The sequence below is a fragment of the Apium graveolens genome, chromosome 11 (genome assembly GCF_009905375.1).
Source record: "Apium graveolens cultivar Ventura chromosome 11, ASM990537v1, whole genome shotgun sequence".
Taxonomy (NCBI): Eukaryota; Viridiplantae; Streptophyta; class Magnoliopsida; order Apiales; family Apiaceae; genus Apium; species Apium graveolens.
Window position 1 is genome coordinate 199,768,925 of NC_133657.1, and position 19,798 is coordinate 199,788,722.

The 19,798-nt window shown below is 36.1% G+C and overlaps 3 protein-coding genes across 8 annotated transcripts in view; all 3 read right to left on the reverse strand.

The window, feature by feature from the left end:
- Positions 1-19,798, reverse strand: part of LOC141697183 (TMV resistance protein N-like) — a 261,701-nt gene that overhangs the window by 34,197 nt on the left and 207,706 nt on the right. The gene's annotated exons all lie outside the window — the stretch shown is intronic.
- On the reverse strand, positions 58-4,243 carry LOC141697181 (disease resistance protein RPV1-like). 2 transcript variants are annotated; one of them, XM_074501449.1, is made up of 4 exons: positions 3,299-4,243; positions 2,121-3,222; positions 1,623-1,910; positions 58-1,550 (listed from the first exon to the last, which is right to left on the reverse strand). In XM_074501449.1, exons 1-4 carry the CDS (start codon positions 3,802-3,804, stop codon positions 444-446), a joined length of 3,003 nt encoding a protein of 1,000 aa, XP_074357550.1. In that variant the 5' UTR covers positions 3,805-4,243; the 3' UTR covers positions 58-443. The 2 variants fall into 2 exon arrangements, with proteins under 2 accessions (XP_074357550.1, XP_074357551.1); XM_074501450.1 differs by having other exon boundaries at positions 1,226-1,377.
- LOC141697179 (disease resistance protein RML1A-like) lies at positions 6,116-19,382 on the reverse strand. Of its 3 annotated transcripts, none has more exons than XM_074501447.1 (6): positions 18,706-19,382; positions 10,417-11,509; positions 9,178-9,447; positions 7,238-9,094; positions 6,626-7,080; positions 6,116-6,501 (listed from the first exon to the last, which is right to left on the reverse strand). In XM_074501447.1, exons 1-5 carry the CDS (start codon positions 19,212-19,214, stop codon positions 6,664-6,666), a joined length of 4,146 nt encoding a protein of 1,381 aa, XP_074357548.1. In that variant the 5' UTR covers positions 19,215-19,382; the 3' UTR covers positions 6,116-6,501; positions 6,626-6,663. The 3 variants fall into 3 exon arrangements, 2 of the variants coding, with proteins under 2 accessions (XP_074357548.1, XP_074357549.1); XM_074501448.1 differs by lacking the exon at positions 6,116-6,501 and having other exon boundaries at positions 6,634-6,793; positions 6,882-7,080; XR_012564629.1 differs by lacking the exon at positions 6,116-6,501 and having other exon boundaries at positions 7,043-7,080; positions 7,238-7,338; positions 7,423-9,094.

Consider the following 19,798-nt stretch of genomic DNA (forward strand, 5'->3'; position numbering starts at 1 on the left):
GTATATCTTGAAAGGCTAAGATGATCGCCAGGAAATTGTGTGCTTCATTTAACCGCAAATCTATGCACATTTCTGACCTTAATCGGTTGACTAAATATCTATTGACTAATCCATCTTTACTTGGTTGACTAATCCAATCTCGAAACTCTTTTTGCCCAATGGAAATTTCAACTTTATGCCCAAATCCAGACTGTTGCAAATATTTTCAAATTTTCAAATATGTTACTCCAATATGAAATATACTTTCTGATTTTTCTAATCAATTCATTGATGTCTTTTCAATCAGGAATCGACACAATCTCTTCGGAAGAATAAAATGAAATATAATACAATAAATTTAGTCATCAATGGAAATGTATTATAAAGTTTCTAGTAATTCCCCACCATATGTAATGAAATTTTACCAATCTAATCTGAATTATAATTTTAAATCTTAAGGAGATTTAGATCCAACTAACCTCAAAGAAACGCTCTGTGAGAAGTGATAAATTGCATCCTACCATATCAAGTATTTGTAGAGAAGTGAGTTCCTCCAAGCCTTGAATCTCTGTCAAACCACTACAACCTCTAAGGTCCAACCTCTTCAACTGTTTCGAATTGGATAGATTTGGTAAACTTTCCAAAGACCTGCAATTTGAAAGCTTCAATTCCTCCAACTGTTTCAAATTGGAGGAATTTGGGAATCTTTTTAAAGACGTACAACCTTCTGCGTGTACCCATTGCAGACTAGGAGGAAGTTTTGAAACGGATGACAAATTACAACAATCGAACTCAAGATGTTCCTCCAAGCCTATAATCTCTTTCAAACTATTACAATGTGAAATGTCCAATACCTCCAACTGTTTCAAATTGCAAAGGCTTGGTAATCTTTCCAAAGACGTACAATTATTAAGGCGAAGATATTTTAAAGAAGTTACTTCTTCCAAGCCCTGTATCTCTTTCAAAGATTCACAATAGGGTAGATTTAGGCTCTTCAACTGTTTAAAATTGGATAGATTTGGTAATCTTTCCAAAGACCTACAATTTTGAAGCCAAAGATGTTCTAAAGAAGTGGCTTCTTCCAAGCCTTGAATCTCTTTCAGAACTTCACAATTCATAAGGTTCAACTTCTTCAAATGTTTCAAACTGGATAGGTCTGGAAATCTTTTTAGAGAACAACACTCTTCTGCAAATATCTCTTCCAATGATCCAAGGTTGGACATGCTGTCTGGAAGAGTTTCAAGGTTCTTGTTAGAGCTAAAATCCAACTTAACAAGATTACTCAGACGTCCCATTGAATCTGGTAATATTGAAACATTTAGATTTCCCGCTCCTAGCTCTTTTAAGGATTCAATGCTTCCTAATTTTGTAGGCAATGCTTCCAGTCTACTGCAACACCTAAGATTCAGAATTTTTAGTGCTCTCAAGCTACAAATACTATCAGGGAGACTTCTTAGATTACTACAACCCTGAAGATCTAAAGTTTCAAGACACGGTAATAGAGTGAAGTCGGGTGCTGTGATCAAATTTGGAGAATGTGACATGTCGAGAGTCTTTAACTTCAATAAAACCTGTAAAATTGAGGGGGGGCTTAATTCATACATAATTCTCAATTACAATAGATATACATACTCAACACCTACCATGTTTTGCTCCCCCATTGTTCTCATATTGCTGAAAGGCAACTCAAGGACAACCAGTTTTTGCGGGTAAAAATTAGAAGGTAAACATTCCAGAGGACAATGCACCCAGTGGAACCATCTCAAATCTTCAAAGGTTTGTTCAAAGCTTCCGGTGAGATTTACATTGTTCAGGTACAAAAACCTTAATTTACTCATCCTTTTAAATGATTCGGAATTAAATGTCACTCCCTCAACTTTCTTCTCATAGTCAAATTTGCCATAGATGATACCATGAATTGCTTCAGTTCCCTGACAGATGTAGAAAAGTGCTACAGAGTTAGTTTCCTAGAGATCTTAGGAGAATAATATCAACAATACAATGTATTTAACTTTTTTATAAAAATATTTAAAGAATACTACCGACGCTTTTAGTACATCACGGGTCGTTAATTACATAGGTCGGTAGAGTTTCTAGGCTAAGAAGTTTTGTAGTTGTACATAATACTATGTTGAAATTACCTTGTAATTCTTTAACACAGTATTTACATCTTCCGATACCCACAATCTACTATATTTTCCAGGCTCATCTGAAGAGTTGTTACGTGCGATTTCCCTACCCATATCCCGAAGCAGATCATGCATCCCTAGAATGCCATACTCATCAATCGTTAACATACATCTTTTCTTTAAAATGTCAATGTTTCGATGGACGTGTGTGTAACAGGCTTCCATAATTCTAATAGCCATATGATCCACATTATGTCCAATGTAAAAACACGCCATATCTAGGAAAATATTCTGCAACATAGGATCAATTGATTTCAAAGCATCAAAGCTGATCAGAAGTTTTTTCTCAATATCGTCAATGGGAACTCGATTCAGTTTGTCAATGAACCATCTCCATTCTTCCTCAGGTTGGTTAAGCAAGTTGGATCCAAAAACCCTAAGAGCTAATGGGAGACCTCCAGCACGTTTCAGAATATCTATGGTCAATTCCGTGAATTTGTGTGGTATTTTATGATCTCCAAATGCATGCTGAGCAAAAAGTTGACATGATTGATCTTCATCCAGTTCATTCACCTTGTATTTGGCTTGCACTTTAATTGAATCCAACATATCTTCGTTTCTTGTTGTTATTATTGTTATGCTCCCTGAAACAAGTGATCCGTCCAAAACTTCCAGTGGTTTTGGGTCGTCCAAATCATCAATAACAATTAGAACCTTTCTCGAACATATTCTAGCTCTTATCAACTCGATTCCTTGGTCAACATTGCCGATGTTAATGTTGGTACGTTTAAGAACGTCCCCTATAAGTTGCTTTTGTAAAGATACTAGGCCTTGGTCTGTTTTTGAAACCTCCCTAACGTTAGCTAAGAAGCAGCTGCCCTGAAACCGCTTATAGTGTTCGTTATACACAGCTTTTGCAAGAGTTGTCTTGCCAACTCCACCCATACCATGTATACCAATCCTAATAACACTTTCTGGGTCACTTTCTAATAGTGTTGATATGCTTCTGACACGAGAATCCAACCCAACTGGATATTTGGCAACATTCAAAGCCACAGGATTTATTTCGAGTAGAATCCTATCAACAACTTCATCGACAATATCAGATTGAGACCTGCAATGCAATTGCTTACATAAGAATTATATTCATACTAATAATATAATGTAGTTTTTATTAGACTCGGACTTGCCTGTTTTCAGTTACAGTGTATCCAGAAAAGTGAGAAACCTCTCTTAGTGCAAGGCTCCATTTTTCCACCTTCTCCTTGTCAAAACGAGTTTGATGTTTTTCAAAAGCTTGTTCAAACCTCCCCATTTGGTGTCGAACAACCGATGGATCAATATTGTAAAACACTGGAATAACCGATCTTTGCATTGTTCTGCAACATTGGAGTATCTCAACTAACTCATCAAGGCACCAAGGTGAAGAAGCATAGTTTTCGGAGAGGACAACGATATAAGCCTTGGAATTTTGAATAGCTTGGATCAATGAGTCTGAAATTACTTCTCCGCTACGTAGCTCAGGATCATCCATAAATGTTCGAATGCCAGTGCGGAGCAAGGCTTTGTAAAGATGATCTGTAAAATTATATCTTGTATCTGAACCTCTGAAACACAAGAAAATATCCCATAGAGTGGCAGTAGGAGGTGAACCGGAGGATGATGGGATTCGATTGTAAGTTGTGGAAGCAGCCATTATTTCAAACAAGATCTTCAATAACCACTAAGAAGATCTTCAATAACCAGTAAGAAGAATTATAGGCAGAAGATGCAGAAGTAGTTTATATTGTGTGGACATGAGAGAGTCTTCGGGCAGCTAATTGTCAACTATAGCTCACCTTTGTTTCTAATGACAGCTAACTGCTACTTTCACTTTAACAAGAATAAAAGAACTTAACAGCAAAAATTTAAAAAGAGAAAATAATTAAATGGTAGAGTTGTATAGAAAAACATTGAGAAAAATAATTAGAAAACATAGAAAAATAATATTGCAGATGCATCTTCCGATTATACAATCATCAGAAATGTAGTTAGTCATTTTTACAATTAGTATAACCATAGTTCACATAGCAAAATTTTAACAACAATTAAGCAACACGAATAATTAAAACATCTAGTAAAATGCTATACGAACCGCATACCTGATAAAATGCATCAATATAAAAACTCAATTTCCACAACCACCTCATTCCTCCTCATCACCAAAACAATCTGACTTTATTGTTCTCCTTGTTACCTCAAACCTTCAATACTCAGCAACAAATGCCGCTTCCTCTCCACGCTCGTTGCTCGTCCATTGTCGGCTGGAATAGACGTTGTTAAGGTTCGGTTATAGAGAATTATAATGTCATGTAAAACAAACAAAAGATTAGAAAATTTTAAAAATAATCCAGTCACATATATTATCTCTCAAAAAAATATGGGATAGACATAGAATGATCCATGCTAGAGGATAAATTAAAGGAATATTATCACTAGAATTATTATTAAATCCATTATTTAATCACTTGATTGACTAATCCAGTCCGGATACTCTGCTGATGAAATCATAATATCCATTATTTGCCCAAAAGCAGAAAATATCTGTTGCATCAACATATAAAGAAAAGGTTAACCCGAAAGTATGAACCGACTGAAATTATACTAAGGATTCCTTTTACATAAATAACACATGATAATTTCTTATAATTCATAAGAGAATGAGATCAAACCTGAAAGAAGTGCTCTGTCAAAGTGTATGCCAAAAGAGAAGAGTTGCAACCTCTCAATGTAAGTACTTTTAGAGAGGCGAGTCCCTCTAAAAATAAATATAGCACAACTATTCTCTTATTCTCACATGATTTCCCAAAACAGAGCATTTCTTAGAAACATTTGATCAAACAGGTCTCGTGCTTCAATTATACCTGTGTTCTTCTCGGAGCATTTGTTAGAAACACTTCAATGGAACATACCTTCCCAAAATAATTTTGACAAAAACATGTTGCACTCTCTCATCAGCCATTGATTTGGCCCTAATTCTCATTAGGATCCAACTAAATAAATCCAAAAATATTACAGAGCTTACCAAGACACAGTGTAAATAAATCCGAACATATATCATCAAAACAAGAGTTTCCAACCATGTCACCGAGACAAGACTGATTCACTTCAATTCTTTTAAGTTTTCCATGCGAATAGTAAAGTACATTCGTAAAAAAACATGTAAAAACATACGCCATAATTTAATGTCTTCAAGGTCAATGCAAATGTGACCATCAGTACTCTATTCTTATCCTAACAACGTGATTGTGATCAAGGGCCGACTAAACAAGTGATGCATGGAATCAGTCCATATATCGACAAAATAGAATATATACACTGTTTCTGTAGGGGTGAAGCAAATGACTCATGGACATGAAACAAGGCACTTCAGTGTCTGAACCATTTCTAAAGAGAGAGCTAGATTTCACATTCTGAAAGTTTCAGTGTCTTAACCAATACACAACGAATTCATTTTACTCACTGTTGCAGAGATAATTTAGATAAGTAAAAATCTCACCTAATGCATCAATTTGACAAAATTTGCACCAAAAAACACGTGCAATAGACACACCATTTCTCTCATTCTCACTGGATTCCCCAAAACAGAGCATTGTACTTGGCATTTCCTAGAACATTTCATCAAACATTTCTGGTGCTTCCATTATACTTGTGTTCTTCTCCTCTATAAAGGCTAAACAGTTCAACGGAACAGGCCTTCACAAATGCATTTTGACAAAAACATATTGCGCTCTCTCACCAACCATTAATTTGGCTCACATTTTCACTGAAAATTACAAGAAACTATGTGTCTCATGGGAACTCTGTCTAACACATTATGTGCTCGTATGAAACACCCAAATTCTTCACAAAAATCCACTATCATATGAATCTCCCTCGATTTACAGTTTTAAACTAACAACTTTATAACAACTCAGCTGATGTGGAAAGAATAGTGAAAGCAAACTATTACAGCAAGCTGGAAAACATCACAATTCAAATGAAGAATGCCCCAATAAATACATCTGCATCTGATAATTGTACAACCAGAAATGTTATTTAGCGTTTACAAATAACATAACCATGGCACACAAAATTCGTCAACAACTAATAACGAAAGAAATAAAAACAGAAACAACCAAAATGCTTACAACTACACATATGAGAATGCTTCTAGAGAAGAACTCCACTTTCCACAACCTCAATCGTATAACTTTACCTCCCTCTCCTCTTCCGCATCTGTATTGACCACAAGCGCCAAACTCCCATCCACGACAATCCTGACCGACCTCCTCCTCTTCAACCACCTCCTTTTTCCCCTCTAACCCCAACAATTTCATCTATTGCGGCACACCGTGGCTCCCAAACTGATGCTCTGTGGAAATATTACACAAATTAAATAAATTTTCATATCAAACTAAACAATGGACCGAATGACAGATGTTTATAATTGTGAACGCACACGAATATTATATTAGTCAACAAAAGCAAAGTCCAACCTTCTTTCCCAGTCCCATGACAATGTTTAGCCTCTAGTTTAATTGAAGAAAACACTGGCAGCTTTCAAGCGCTTGTAGCTTCGTTCTTCTTCTACATTGTCAGTGTACAGTGGATATATCCCACAAGCCGCTCGTTGATTTGATTTTAATTCAATTATATCACCGCCTCTGATTGACAAGATTGAATTTGGTACTATTATCATCAAAGATTCAGAATGTGATATTGAATTCAAATAACCATTCCATATAGCACCACCTCTTGTGATATTCTTGACCCAATAGTTACATGGAAAACCACTGCGAAAATCTTCAAAGGCAAAGATGAAGGCCAGGAAATTGTGTGATGCGTGTGACCCTAATTCCAACTGTATGCCCAAATTCAAATGACATCTGTATCTTTCTAGACTACCTCTCCCAATGTAAATTTCAACTAGATGCCCAAATCCAGACAATATCTGTTGTAAAAAATCATAATACATATGTGGTTACTTAGAATAAAATATTATGTAATTGCCAAGATCTTTACCATATGTATTGAAATTTTACCAACTAAAAAATTTTAAAACCAAAAAAAATAATACTTTTATAGTAAAGAGCTTGGATCCAATTAACCTCATACAAACGCCTTCTCAAAGTGCATGTCAGAAGAGATGAATTGCATCCTGCCAAGTGAAGTTCTCGTAAAGAAGTGAGTTCCTCCAAGCCTTGAATCTCTGTCAAACCACTACAATTTGTAAGGTCCAACTTCTTCAAATGTTTCAGATTGCATAGATTTGGTAATCTATTTAAAGACCTACAATTATCAAGGTGAAGATCTTTTAAAGAAGTGACTTCTTCTAAGCCTTGAATCTCTTTCAAAGCTACACAATTTGCAAGGTTCAACATCTTCAAATGCTTCAAATTGCATAGATTTGGTAATCTTTTTAAAGACCTACAATTATCAAGGCGAAGATCTTCTAAAGAAGTGACTTCTTCTAAGCCTTGAATCTCTTTCAAAGCTTCACAATTTGTAAGGTTCAACATTTTCAAATGCTTCAAATTGCACAGATTTGGTAATCTTGCCATCGACCCACAGTTACTAAGATAAAGATATTCTAAAGAAGTGAGTCCTTCCAAGCCTATAATCTCTTCCAAAGCTTCACAAGGATCAAGGGTGAACCTCTTCAAATGCTTCAAATTGCATAGATTTGGTAATCTTTCCAAAGACCTACAATTACAAAGGCAAAGATCTTGTAAAGAAGTGACTTCTTCCAAGCCTGGAAGCTCTGTCAAAACTTCACAGTTACTAAGGTCCAACCATTTTAACTGTTTCAAATTGGATAGGTCTTGTATTCTTCTTAAAGATTTACAAAGAACTGCATCAATCCATCCCAGATTAGAAGGAAGTTCTGAAATGGACAACAGATTACCACAACCAGTAAGTTTCAAGCCTCCTATCTTTTCCGACATCCAAGTAGGCGAAGGGTACAATAACCCTAAGTGTTTCACATTGTTTAGATTTGGTAATATTTCCAAAGACCTACAATAAACAAGGCGAAGATCTTCTAAAGAAGTGACTTCTTCCAAGCCCTGAATCTCTTTCAAAGCTTCACAATTTGTAAGGTCCAACTTCTTCAAATGTTTCAAACTGGATAGGTCTGGTAATCTTTTTAATAACTTACACCATTGTGCCGATATACTTTCCAGATTAAGAGGAAGTCCTGAAATGGACAACAAATTAGAACAATAATCAAGATTAAGACCTTCTATGTTCAAAAGCCGACTAATGTCAGGAAGGACTCTCAACATAGTATCGTTCGATAATTTTAGCTTTCTTAAGCATGTAATCATTCCTAGTTGATCCGGCAATTCTTCGAGCTTCTCACAATCACTAATATCTAGAATTTCCAGTGATCTCAAGTGGCAAATGCTGTCTGGAAGAGTTTCAAGGTTAGTGTTATAACCTAAATTCAATTCAACAAGATTACTCAGGCATCCGATCGAATCTGGTAATGTCGAAACACTTAGACTCCCCGCTCTGAGCATTTTTAAGGATTCAATAGATCCCAGTTCTGTAGGCAACGCTTCCAGTTTTCTGCAGTTACCAACGCTCAGAACTTCCAATGCTCTCAAGCTACATATACTGTCCGCAAGAATTTCAAGGTTCTTGTTACCACCTAAAGACAACTCAACAAGATTACTCAGACGTCCGATCGAATCCGGTAATTTTGAAACACTTAGACGCTCCGCTCTGAGCTCTTTTAAGGATTCAATAGTTCCCAGTTCTGCAGGCAGCGCTTCCAGTCCCCTGCAGTCATTAACATTTAGAACTTCCAATGCTCTCAAGCTACAAATGCTGTCCGGAAGACGTCCCAGATTACTACAACCCTGAAGATTTAAAGTTTCAAGACACGGTAACAGAGTGAAGTCGGGTGCTGTGATTAAATCTGTAGAATGTGACATGTCTAGAGTCTTTAACATTGTATAAACCTGTAAAATTGAGGGAAATAATTAAATCACCATTTATTCATACAAATTCTGAAATACACTAGATATACGTACTCAGCACCTACCTTGTTTAGATGCCCCAATGTTTTCAACTTGCTGTAAAACAAATCAAGGACAACCAGTTTTGGCGGGTAAAAATTAGAAGGTAAACATTTGAGAGGACAACCGATCCAGCGGAGACACCTCAAATCTTCAAATGTTTTTTTAAAGCTTCCCGTGACATTTACGTTGTTCAGGAACAAAAATCTTAATTTGTTCATCTTTTTAAATGATTTGGCATCGAAAGTTCTTTTGAACAAGGACTGGTAGCCAATAGCACGAATTGCTTCTGTTCCCTAAAAAATAAAAAAAATAAAAAAAAAAGTAAATTCAGTAGAAAGAAGAAGGGCAACACAACAGTACTTTTCATGATTATAAGAATAATATAAATAAATATTATCAGAAAATCGTGAAATGGCAAAAACAAATTTTAAAAGTAGTATTTGATATTTTCTTATAATAATATAACAAACTCTAATTTCCTTCTCGTAATAGTAGTATTATACTTTTCGTATATAATTAATAATTAATTTTTTTTTCAAATATTTTATTCACCAAGACATTATTAAGTCGTGTTTGGTAGGCTTTATAATATTTTTTTATTTTCTAAAACTAAAATAAATATGTTCAAAATAAAATAAATAAAAATGTTACTAAAATTAGTCAAAAACTTTCTTAAAATTTCTTGTTCAAAAATTTTGAATACATAAAAAATTCTAATAAAACGTGTTTCTTGAAATATGTATACGATCAATAAGAAGTGATCTCGTTGTTCAGGACTCTAATATCATAAAATTTTATTTTTAAAAACTAATTTAATCATGACATCCTATTATTAATTTATTTTATAATAAAAAACATCTATGGGTAATATTCAATTTTAAACAATTATAAGTTATCCTATAAACTAGAAGATAAAAAAAATATTTGCTTCCTATAATAATTATTAATATATTTTATAATAAGAAATATTTATGGATAATAGAAAATTATTTAATTATAATATGTAAAAATAAGAAAATTATTAATTTATTAATTTACAATAAGAAACAGGTAAAAAAAAATTATTAATTTATTTTATAATAAGGAACATCCATGGATAATAAGAAAATTATTTAATCATGATATGATATGTAAATTTTTTTACATATACCCGATACTGCCCACTTTTAGCATATCATGTGTTTTAGCATATCTTGTGTAGAATTCTCAGTAGAGTTTCTAGGCTAAGAAAAATTGCTAAGAAAATTCTTAATTGCAATTACCTTATAATGCTTTAACACGGCCTCTATATTTTCCCTTTTCCACAATCTGGTATGTTTTCCAGGCTCATCCGAATAGTTATTACATGCAATTTTCCTTCCTATTTCCTCAAGCAGATCATGCATCCTCAACCCATGATCACTAATTGTTATAAGACATCTTTTATGGAGAAGATGAAGTTTATAACTGACAAATGTGTAATAAGTTTCCAGTATTTTAGTAACCTCTTTTTCATCCAATCCAATAAAGAAACAAGCAATATCTAGAAAAATATCTTGCAGATCAGGGTCAACCGATTTCAATGCATCAAAGCTGATCATAAGGTTTTCTTCCACATCGCCAATTGGAGCTCGCTTCAATTTGTATATGAATGATTTCCATCCATCCTCGGGTTGGTTACGCAAGATGGAGCCAAAAACCTGAAGAGCTAATGGAAGCCCTCCTGCATGTTTTAGGATCATTTTGGACAATTCAGGGAATGTGTGCATTTTTTTTTCTTCTCCAAATGCATGTTGGGTAAAAAGTCGGAGAGACTCCTTTTTATCCATGTGATTTACCTTGTATTTTGCTTTTACTTCGATTCTATCCAACAAATCTTCATCTCTTGTTGTTATTATGATCACGCTCCCCTCAGCAAATGATCCTTGTAAATATTCTAGTGGTTTCGGGTCATCCAAATCATCAATAACAATAAGAACTTTTCTTGAACAAATTCTAGCTCGTATAAACTCATTTCCTTGGTTAACACTGTCAATGTGAATGTCTTTGCGCTTTAGAACATTATTAATAAGTTGCTGTTGTAAAAACACAGGGCCTTTTGTTCTTGACACCTCCCTGACATTTTCTAGGAAGCAGCTGCCTGGAAAGTGGTGATGGTGAAGATTATACACAGCTTTAGCAAGAGTTGTTTTACCAACTCCACCCATACCATATATACCAATCTTAATGACAGATTCGACGACACCATTGAACAATGTTTTTATCTCTTCAACACGAGAATCCAACCCAATGGGATATTTGGCAACATCCAATGTCATTGGATTTGTTTCAAATAAAATTCTATCAACAACTTTATCAATAATTTCAGCTTGAGACCTGCAATACAATAATTTGAATTACATATCGTATAGACTTGAGAAATAATTCTGCAAATGACCCTTCAGACTATTATGAAAAAATGTGTAATTGTTGTTTGTCTGATGACTATATAGACCAGAATTCTGGGTTTAACACTGTAATGATTGCCGTACAACTCTTAAATACTCCTAAATTTAAGTTAACCTTATAATCAAGCTGGTCCATGTTTTGATCCATCTCAGTTATGTTGTAAATCTCACTAACAAATATTGCAACACAGAGGCAAGTGTATAAAGAATTTAGCAAGTTCAGGCCAAGACCACAGTCAACAAAACAAAGCATGCATGTAAACAAAATCAGTAACTGAAATAACGAAGAGAAAAACGAAGATGTACCCGAAACCATAGCTTTCAACAGTGACTGAAAATAATGGTGCACAGATACAAAATGCCAAGAAAAAATGATCATAGCTGAGTCACAGGCCTTGCTCGAAGTCCTGGCTGCTCTTGAAGAGAATATTGCTCCCTACCTGCTGCGTTTGGGATGCGTGCAATATCTCCACCGGGATAAAACAGCTTGGAGTTTATGTTAACAGGCAGCAACAAAACCTCCACATCGACCGGCACCTCAGTCGCCGGAAAACCAACCTACAGCACCTCGAACTTGTGTTTTTGGGAGAGAAAATGCAGAGAGGGAGAAGAGAAGAGAATGTTGTGTGGTGTATATAAAAATACATTCACTCTAGCCTCTATTTATAGGAGAGGAAAAATGAAACTGTTCCACACTTTAATGTCTGAATTAAACTGCACCATTAATTTAAAAAATCAAAACTGATCAGATTTTGAATTTAAATTATTTGTTACAGTTTTCTCACTTAACACCCACATTATTGTCAGATTTAATTTTAATTTATCAGTTACAGATTAGATTACTTGTCCAGGTTCAATGTATTTAGACTAAGTCCACTAACAAAGTGACTTAGCCCAATTCAGTATCAAACCCAGCCCAACAATTTATTATAATAATAATAATAATCCAGTCACCGATAAATAAATTTGAATTAAAATTAATTCTCAAATAAATAAAATCCTCGCCCAGGTCGCCTCGCGTACGCGAGACGCCGAGACATTCGCCCAAATCGCTCTTCAACCCGACCCGGTCCGGTGCGTGGCGGGGCGGCGGCGCGCGCGTGTTTGTGCGCGTGAAGCACACAATAACACAATGGACCATCACACACCTTAGTAGTTGTATACTACTCATGTGGGTAATCCCATATAAAGCACACAACCCCCTTTATTTATTTCAATGTGGGACAAACATTCTCAAAATTTCAAGCTTTTCCAAGCTACTTTCAACTCTCAATTCATATGGATTTCATTAAGAAAATTCTTAAAACCATACATGAAAATTTAAGTTCAAATATCATTGAACAATTTCCAATCATTAGTTTTTAGGATTAATATCAAGGACATAATTAAATTAAGCTCTAAAATCCTAATTTTCTAATAATCCCCCACAAATTCATACAGAAATGCGATTAATTTTACCATCATGACTTGTTTTTCAGAGTCGGTACCCTTCCGGGTTTGAGCCCTCATAATTCCTCTACTTCAATGGCTATGGGATTCAGATGTAATATTTCACCTTGAATCTTAATCCGTTTAGTATAACCATATTCCATAGACGACGACAAGTCAAAGGCTATGGTGCCAATCTACGGCTTTGAGACATTAATGGTCATGTCTCGATCCTGTTCGTCGAATGTTTCAAGGAATAACCCTTTCCTCTAATTGCGACCACGCAATTACATTCGCTTAGCTGGGCATCTCCAGAGATCTACTGCTTCTATCTCGTCAAATGACTTGACCCCATTCAGAGTTTTAACACTCTTGCTTTTCTAGCAGTGTCAGTACCTTCTAGGTTTACAGGGGATAGACTCAGATACTATAGTATCATCTATGTAGCAAAGGTACTACCAATTCATCCTTACATCTTATTATTACCCATTGAATACACTTCGAGGGATCTCCTCTCACGTGTATTGGGTTCCCCCTGTTGATGAATTATGATGGGTTAACAGTCCCATCCCCTACCATGACTTAAGGACCACTGCAGGTTCCAGTCCTTTAGTAAGAGGATCAGCTATATTATTCTGAGTTCCTATGAACTCTATAACTATGATCCTATCAGTCACTAAACCCATTATAGACTTGAGTCTAACTTGGATGTGTCTCTTAGTTTTAGCATTATGTTTTTTACTGCTAATCTTGTCGATAGTTGTTCGACTATCACAGTGAATAGCAATAGCAGGAAGCGGTCTGCTTACTACAGGTATTGCAGACATAAGTCCGTGTAACCATTCAGCCTCCATCCCTGTGGCATCAAGTGCACACAACTCAGCCTCAAAAGTAGACCGAGTAACTATAGTCTGTCTGCTTGACTTCCAGGATATTGCTCCACCAGCCAAGGTGAACACGTATCCAGTCACTCCATTGGAACCAGACTTCTTAGCTATCCAACTTGCATCACTGTACCCTTCAAGCACACCAGGAAATCTCCTGTAGTGTAAACTAAGTTACATTGTGCCTTTTAGATATCTAAGTACTCTATCAAGAGCATCCCAATGAGTTCTGTTTGGACAGCTTGTATATCTAGCCAATTTAGACACAGAATATGAAATATCTGGTCTAGTACAGTTAGCAAGATACTGCAAGCTCCCAATAATCTGAGAATACCTTAACTGAGACACAGGCACTCCTAAAGTATTCTTGACAAGGGCAACTTTCGAATCATAGGGTGTACTAGCGATTCTACACTGTGAATAACCATTTTTCTCAAGTATAGATTTCTCTATATAATGAGATTGAGTCAAGGTTATTCCTTCAGTGGACTGAATCAGTTTGATTCCAAGAATCACACTTGCCTCACCCATATCCTTCATTTCAAAATGCCTTTTCAAGTTTTCTTTAGTCTCGTTAATAATCTCAATATTGGTTCCAAATAGTAAAATGTCATCCACATATAGGCACAAAATAACACACTCATTACCTTTAACTTTAGTGTAGACACACTTATCACTTTCATTAATCTTATAACTGAAAGGCAATACAGTTTCATCAAACTTTTTATGTCAATCTCTGGGAGCTTGTTTCAAGCTATAGATGGACTTGATCAACTTACATACTTTCCTTTCATTGCCTGATGCAACAAATCCTTCAGGCTGATCCATATAAATCTCTTCTTCAAGTTCACCATGAAGAAAAGCCGTCTTTACATCCATCTGATGGATGATAAGACCATGGACTGAAGCCAATGCTATAAGCATTCGGATTATTACCATTCTTGCAACCGGAGAGTATGTATCAAAGTAATCAATTCCTTCCTTTTGCTTAAAACCCTTAGCTACCAGTCTAGCTTTGTACTTGTCTATTGAGCCGTCAGGGTTCAACTTCCTTTTAAAGACCCATTTGCACCCAATAGTAGAACACCCAGGAGGGAGATCAACCAACTCCCATGTTCCATTAGAAACAATAGAGTCAATTTCACTCTTCACAGCGCCCTTCCTATGCCTTGACTCAGAAGAATCCATAGCTTGTCGGAAAGTTAAAGGTTTGTCCTCGATATTGTAAGTGATGAAATCACCTCCAAAATCCTTGACTACCTTTGCACGCTTACTTCTCCTTGGTTCCTCTAGTTCCTTAGGAATAGAGCTACTACTAGGTTCCGCCCCCACATTTGTCATCTTTTCCACATGATCAGGAATAGAACTTGATGTGTGAGTAGGATCTTCCTCAGAAGTCGTTTCAGGTATTCCAGTCTTCATAGGGTAGACATCCTCAAAGAATGTCGCATCTCGAAATTCAACTATCGTGTTTGCCACTATACAATCTATGTCAGATTTTAACACTAAAAATCTCATAGCTGTAGTGGTTTCAAGATAGCCCTGAAAGATACAGTCAACAGTCTTTGGACCTAGTTTCTTTCTCTTGTGTTCAGGAACAAGCACCTTAGCAAGGCACCCCCACACACGAAGATACTTAAGACTAGTCATCCTGCCTTTCCATAACTCTAAGGGTGTTTTATCCATGTGTTTCAGAGGGACTCTATTCAAAATATGGCAAGCCGTATTTAGAGCCTCCCCCCACATGTATTTAGGCAACCCAGAGTTAATAAGCATACTATTAATCATATATTTAAATGTTCTGTTCTTTCGCTCAGCAACCCCATTAGACTCAGGTGTGTATGGTGGAGTAACTTCATGAACTATACCATTGTTTGCACAAAATTCATTAAAAGCATTACTCGTATACTCACCACCTCTATCAGATCTCAACCTTTTAAGTAACTTACTAGTTTGTTTTTCTACTTCAGTTTTATATATAATAAATTTACTAAGTCCTTCATCCTTATGTCAAGTAAATAAATATAACAGTATCTACTACTATCATCTATAAAAGTAATGAAGTATCTAAACTGGTCCTTGGTCAACGCACCACCAAATTCACAAATATCAGTGTGTACTAAATCTAACAAGTCTGAATCCCTAACAACGTTATGAAAAGGTTTCCTTATTTGTTTAGCAGACACACATACTTGATATTTAGAATTCTTTTCTATGGTATGTTTTGGTATCAACTCTAAGTTCATCATGTTCTTAAGAGCACCAATGTTTAAATGCCCTAGTCTAGCATGCCATATATTCGAGGATTCAATACAGTTAACAGAAGGAATAACATTATTATTCAAATTTCCCAAAACGGGATCCGCATTAATAACAAATAAACCATTTGACAAGTAACCCTTACCAAAGAATGTACCAGTATGAATAAGAACTACTTTATTATATTTGAACGAAATTTCAAAACCACTAGAAACTAAACAGCTTCCACTTATTATATTTCTACGCATGTCGGGAACATGATGCACTCTCGTCAGAGATAGAATACATCCTGAAGGGAACTTCAGATCCATGTTTCCAACTCCTAGTACTTGAGCAGCACTAGCATTCCCCATCTTCACAGTCAGGCTATGACTCTGTTGATAAGATACAAATAAACTAATATCATCACAAATATGTACATTAGCTCCAGTATCTATCAACCATTCATTTGACAGATAGGTAGAAAATATCACAGGGTTGTAAGATACATACCGGTCAACGTGGTTTCAGAAGCCGTAGCCTCACCAATGACCATGTTCACTACAGGCCCACTTGCGATTCCAAGCACAACATTCGCTTGTGCTACCTCGGTTTTCTTCGCTTTCTTCGTAGGGCAGTCCTTACTCCAGTGCCCAACCTGCCCACAAGACCAGCATGGTTTGTTTGCCTTGGGTTTCTTGGCCTTGTCCTTGTCACTCTTAGGTTTATTACTATTAGTTTTCTTAGCAAAAGCCTTCCTCTTCTGTCCTACAGTTGCTATGTTTACCTTCGAGGTACCGTGTTCAGTTGGCATCACATGTCCCTGTTTGGACTTGTGTTGTTCTTGCACCGAGATGTCCAGCATAAGGTTGGTCCAGGTGATCTCTCCTTTCTGTCTTTTCAGGGAGAAAGAGAACTCTTCCCAAGACTTCGGGAGCTTTTCAATCACACTCATCATCATGAACTTCTCCGGGAGGTCCATTCCAGACTCCTTCAAAGCATGCACTATCATCTCGAACTCATGCACCTGCTCAGTCATGGACTTATTGTCCACCAGCTTGAACTCGAGGAACCTTGCCACATAATACTTTTCTAGACCTTGTGAGTCAGTATTATGTGTCTGGTCCAGCTTCTCCCATAAGAGTTTTGCAGAGTAGGCATCAGAAGAATAGGCATCAAACAAAGTGTTTGTTAGTGCCGCCAGAATGGCCGCCCTAGCCACTCCATCCTTCTCAGCCCACTTCGCAAAAGCCTTAACTGTGTCAGCCTTCTCTTGATCCACTACTGGTTTCTCATATTCCACAACCGGCCACAGACCCTTTATAGTCAGCCACAACTTCATCCTTTTCTGCCAGCGAGAAAAGCCAATGCCACCGTTGAATTTCTCCGGTAAACCGGTTAGTTCAGCAGCTTGTGGGAAACTATAGGTGGTCCAATCAATGGCCCCAGCAGTTGCACCCGAACCGCTACCACCACCAACGATAACCTCACTTTCGTTAACCATTATGCTAAATTCTAAATAACTAATATTCTCTTCAAGAGCAGCCAGGACTTCATTTGGGATGCGTGCAATATCTCCACCAGGATAAAACAGCTCGGAGTTTATGTTAACAGCAACAACAAAACCTCCACATCGACCAGCACCTCACTCGCCGGAAAACCAACCTACAGCACCTCGAACTTGTGTTTTTGGGAGAGAAAATGCAGAGAGGGAGAAGAGAAGAGAATGTTGTGTGGTATATATAAAAATACATTCACTCTAGCCTCTATTTATAGGAGAGGAAAAATGAAACTGTTCCACACTTTAATGTCTGAATTAAACTGCACCATTAATTTAAAAAATCAAAATTGATCAGATTTTGAATTTAAATTATTTGTAACAGTTTTTTCACTTAACACCCACATTATTATCAGATTTAATTTTAATTCATCAGTTACAGATCAGATTACTTGTCCAGGTTCAATGTATTTAGACTAAGTCCACTAACAAAGTGACTTAGCCCAATTCAGTATCAAATCCAGCCCAACAATTTATTATAATAATAATAATAATCCAGTCACCGATAAATAAATTCGAATTAAAATTAATTCTCAAATAAATAAAATCCTCGCCCAGGTCGCCTCGCGTACGCGAGACGCCGAGACATTCGCCCGAATCGCCCTTCGAACCGACCCGACCCGGGCCGGTGCAGTGCGTGGCGGGGCGGCGGCGCGTGTTTGTGCGCATGAAGCACACAACAACACAATGGACCATCACACACCTTAGTAGTTGTATACTACTCATGTGGGTAATCCTATATAAAGCACACAACCCCCTTTATGTATTTCAACGTGGGACAAACATTCTCAAAATTTCAAGTTTTTCCAATCTACTTTCAACTCTCAATTCATATGGATTTCATTAAGAAAATTCTTAAAACCATACATGAAAATTTAAGTTCAAATATCATTGAACAATTTCCAATCATTAGTTTTTAGGATTAATATCAAGAACATAATTAAATTAAACTCTAAAATACTAATTTTCTAGCAAGTTAAACATGGAAAGAGAATATTATTATTTTTTTTGTTTTACCTGTTTTCATCAGTATGATATCCAGAAAAGCCAGCAACTTCATTTAGTGTAAGGCGCCATTTGTCCACTTTTTCCGTTCCAAAACGAGTTTGATGTTTTCCGAAAACTTCTTCAAAACTCTTGATTTGGTGTCTAACAGCGTGTGGATCAATGTAGTAAAATACAGGAACAACCAATCTGTTTATTGTCTTGTGACAACGGAGGATCTCTACCAGCTCATCAAGGCACCATGATGAAGAAGCATAGTTTTCCGAGAGTACAACAATGTATGTCTTGGATTCCTGAATAGCTTGGATCAACATATCTGAGATTACATCTCCGCTACGTAGCCCAGGGTCATCCTTAAACGCTCGAATGCCATTGCGATGTAGAGCATGGTAAAGATGATCAGTAAATGTATAGCGTGTATCTTTACCTCTGAAACTTAAAAAAACGTCCCACAGTGTACCAGTAGGAGATAAAGGTAAAGTTGAAGATGGGATTTGATTATAACTTGTGGATGCAGCCATTATTTCAAATGTGAAGATCTGATAACACTACTGGTATGTTTAACAAGTAGAAGATGCTTAGATCATAGAAATGAGGATGATTCTGTGTTTGAACTAGTAGTGTATATTGTGTGGATGTAAGAGAGTCTTTGTGTAGATATTTGTCAGTCGTCAACTCTTGCCTGCTGGTTCTCAATGACTTCAACTGTAACGAGAATGTAAAGAACAAATGTTTAAAAAGATAAAAGAATTTACCGTGATTGAAACCAAGAAAAAATATTACTTTAACGAGTTTATTATTTTACTAACAGTAAAAATACACGGTATAGTTAGCAAAAAAATAGTGTGTCCATTATGTTGGTTCCAGAAAAAAATATTATTTTAACGAGATTATTATTTTAAGGATTATTACTTAATCGAATTTCAACTGTAATCATTTTATTTGTTTTCTTTTGTTAAGGCCTATTTGGTATTTTAAAGTTGGCCTATTTGATGAAAATCTTCATTTTAATTGGTTAATCTATCTATTACTATTATATAAAAGATGAAACATTAAAAATTTTGATATAATACCTGTTTTTTGGTACACGCTGAATTTACATAAT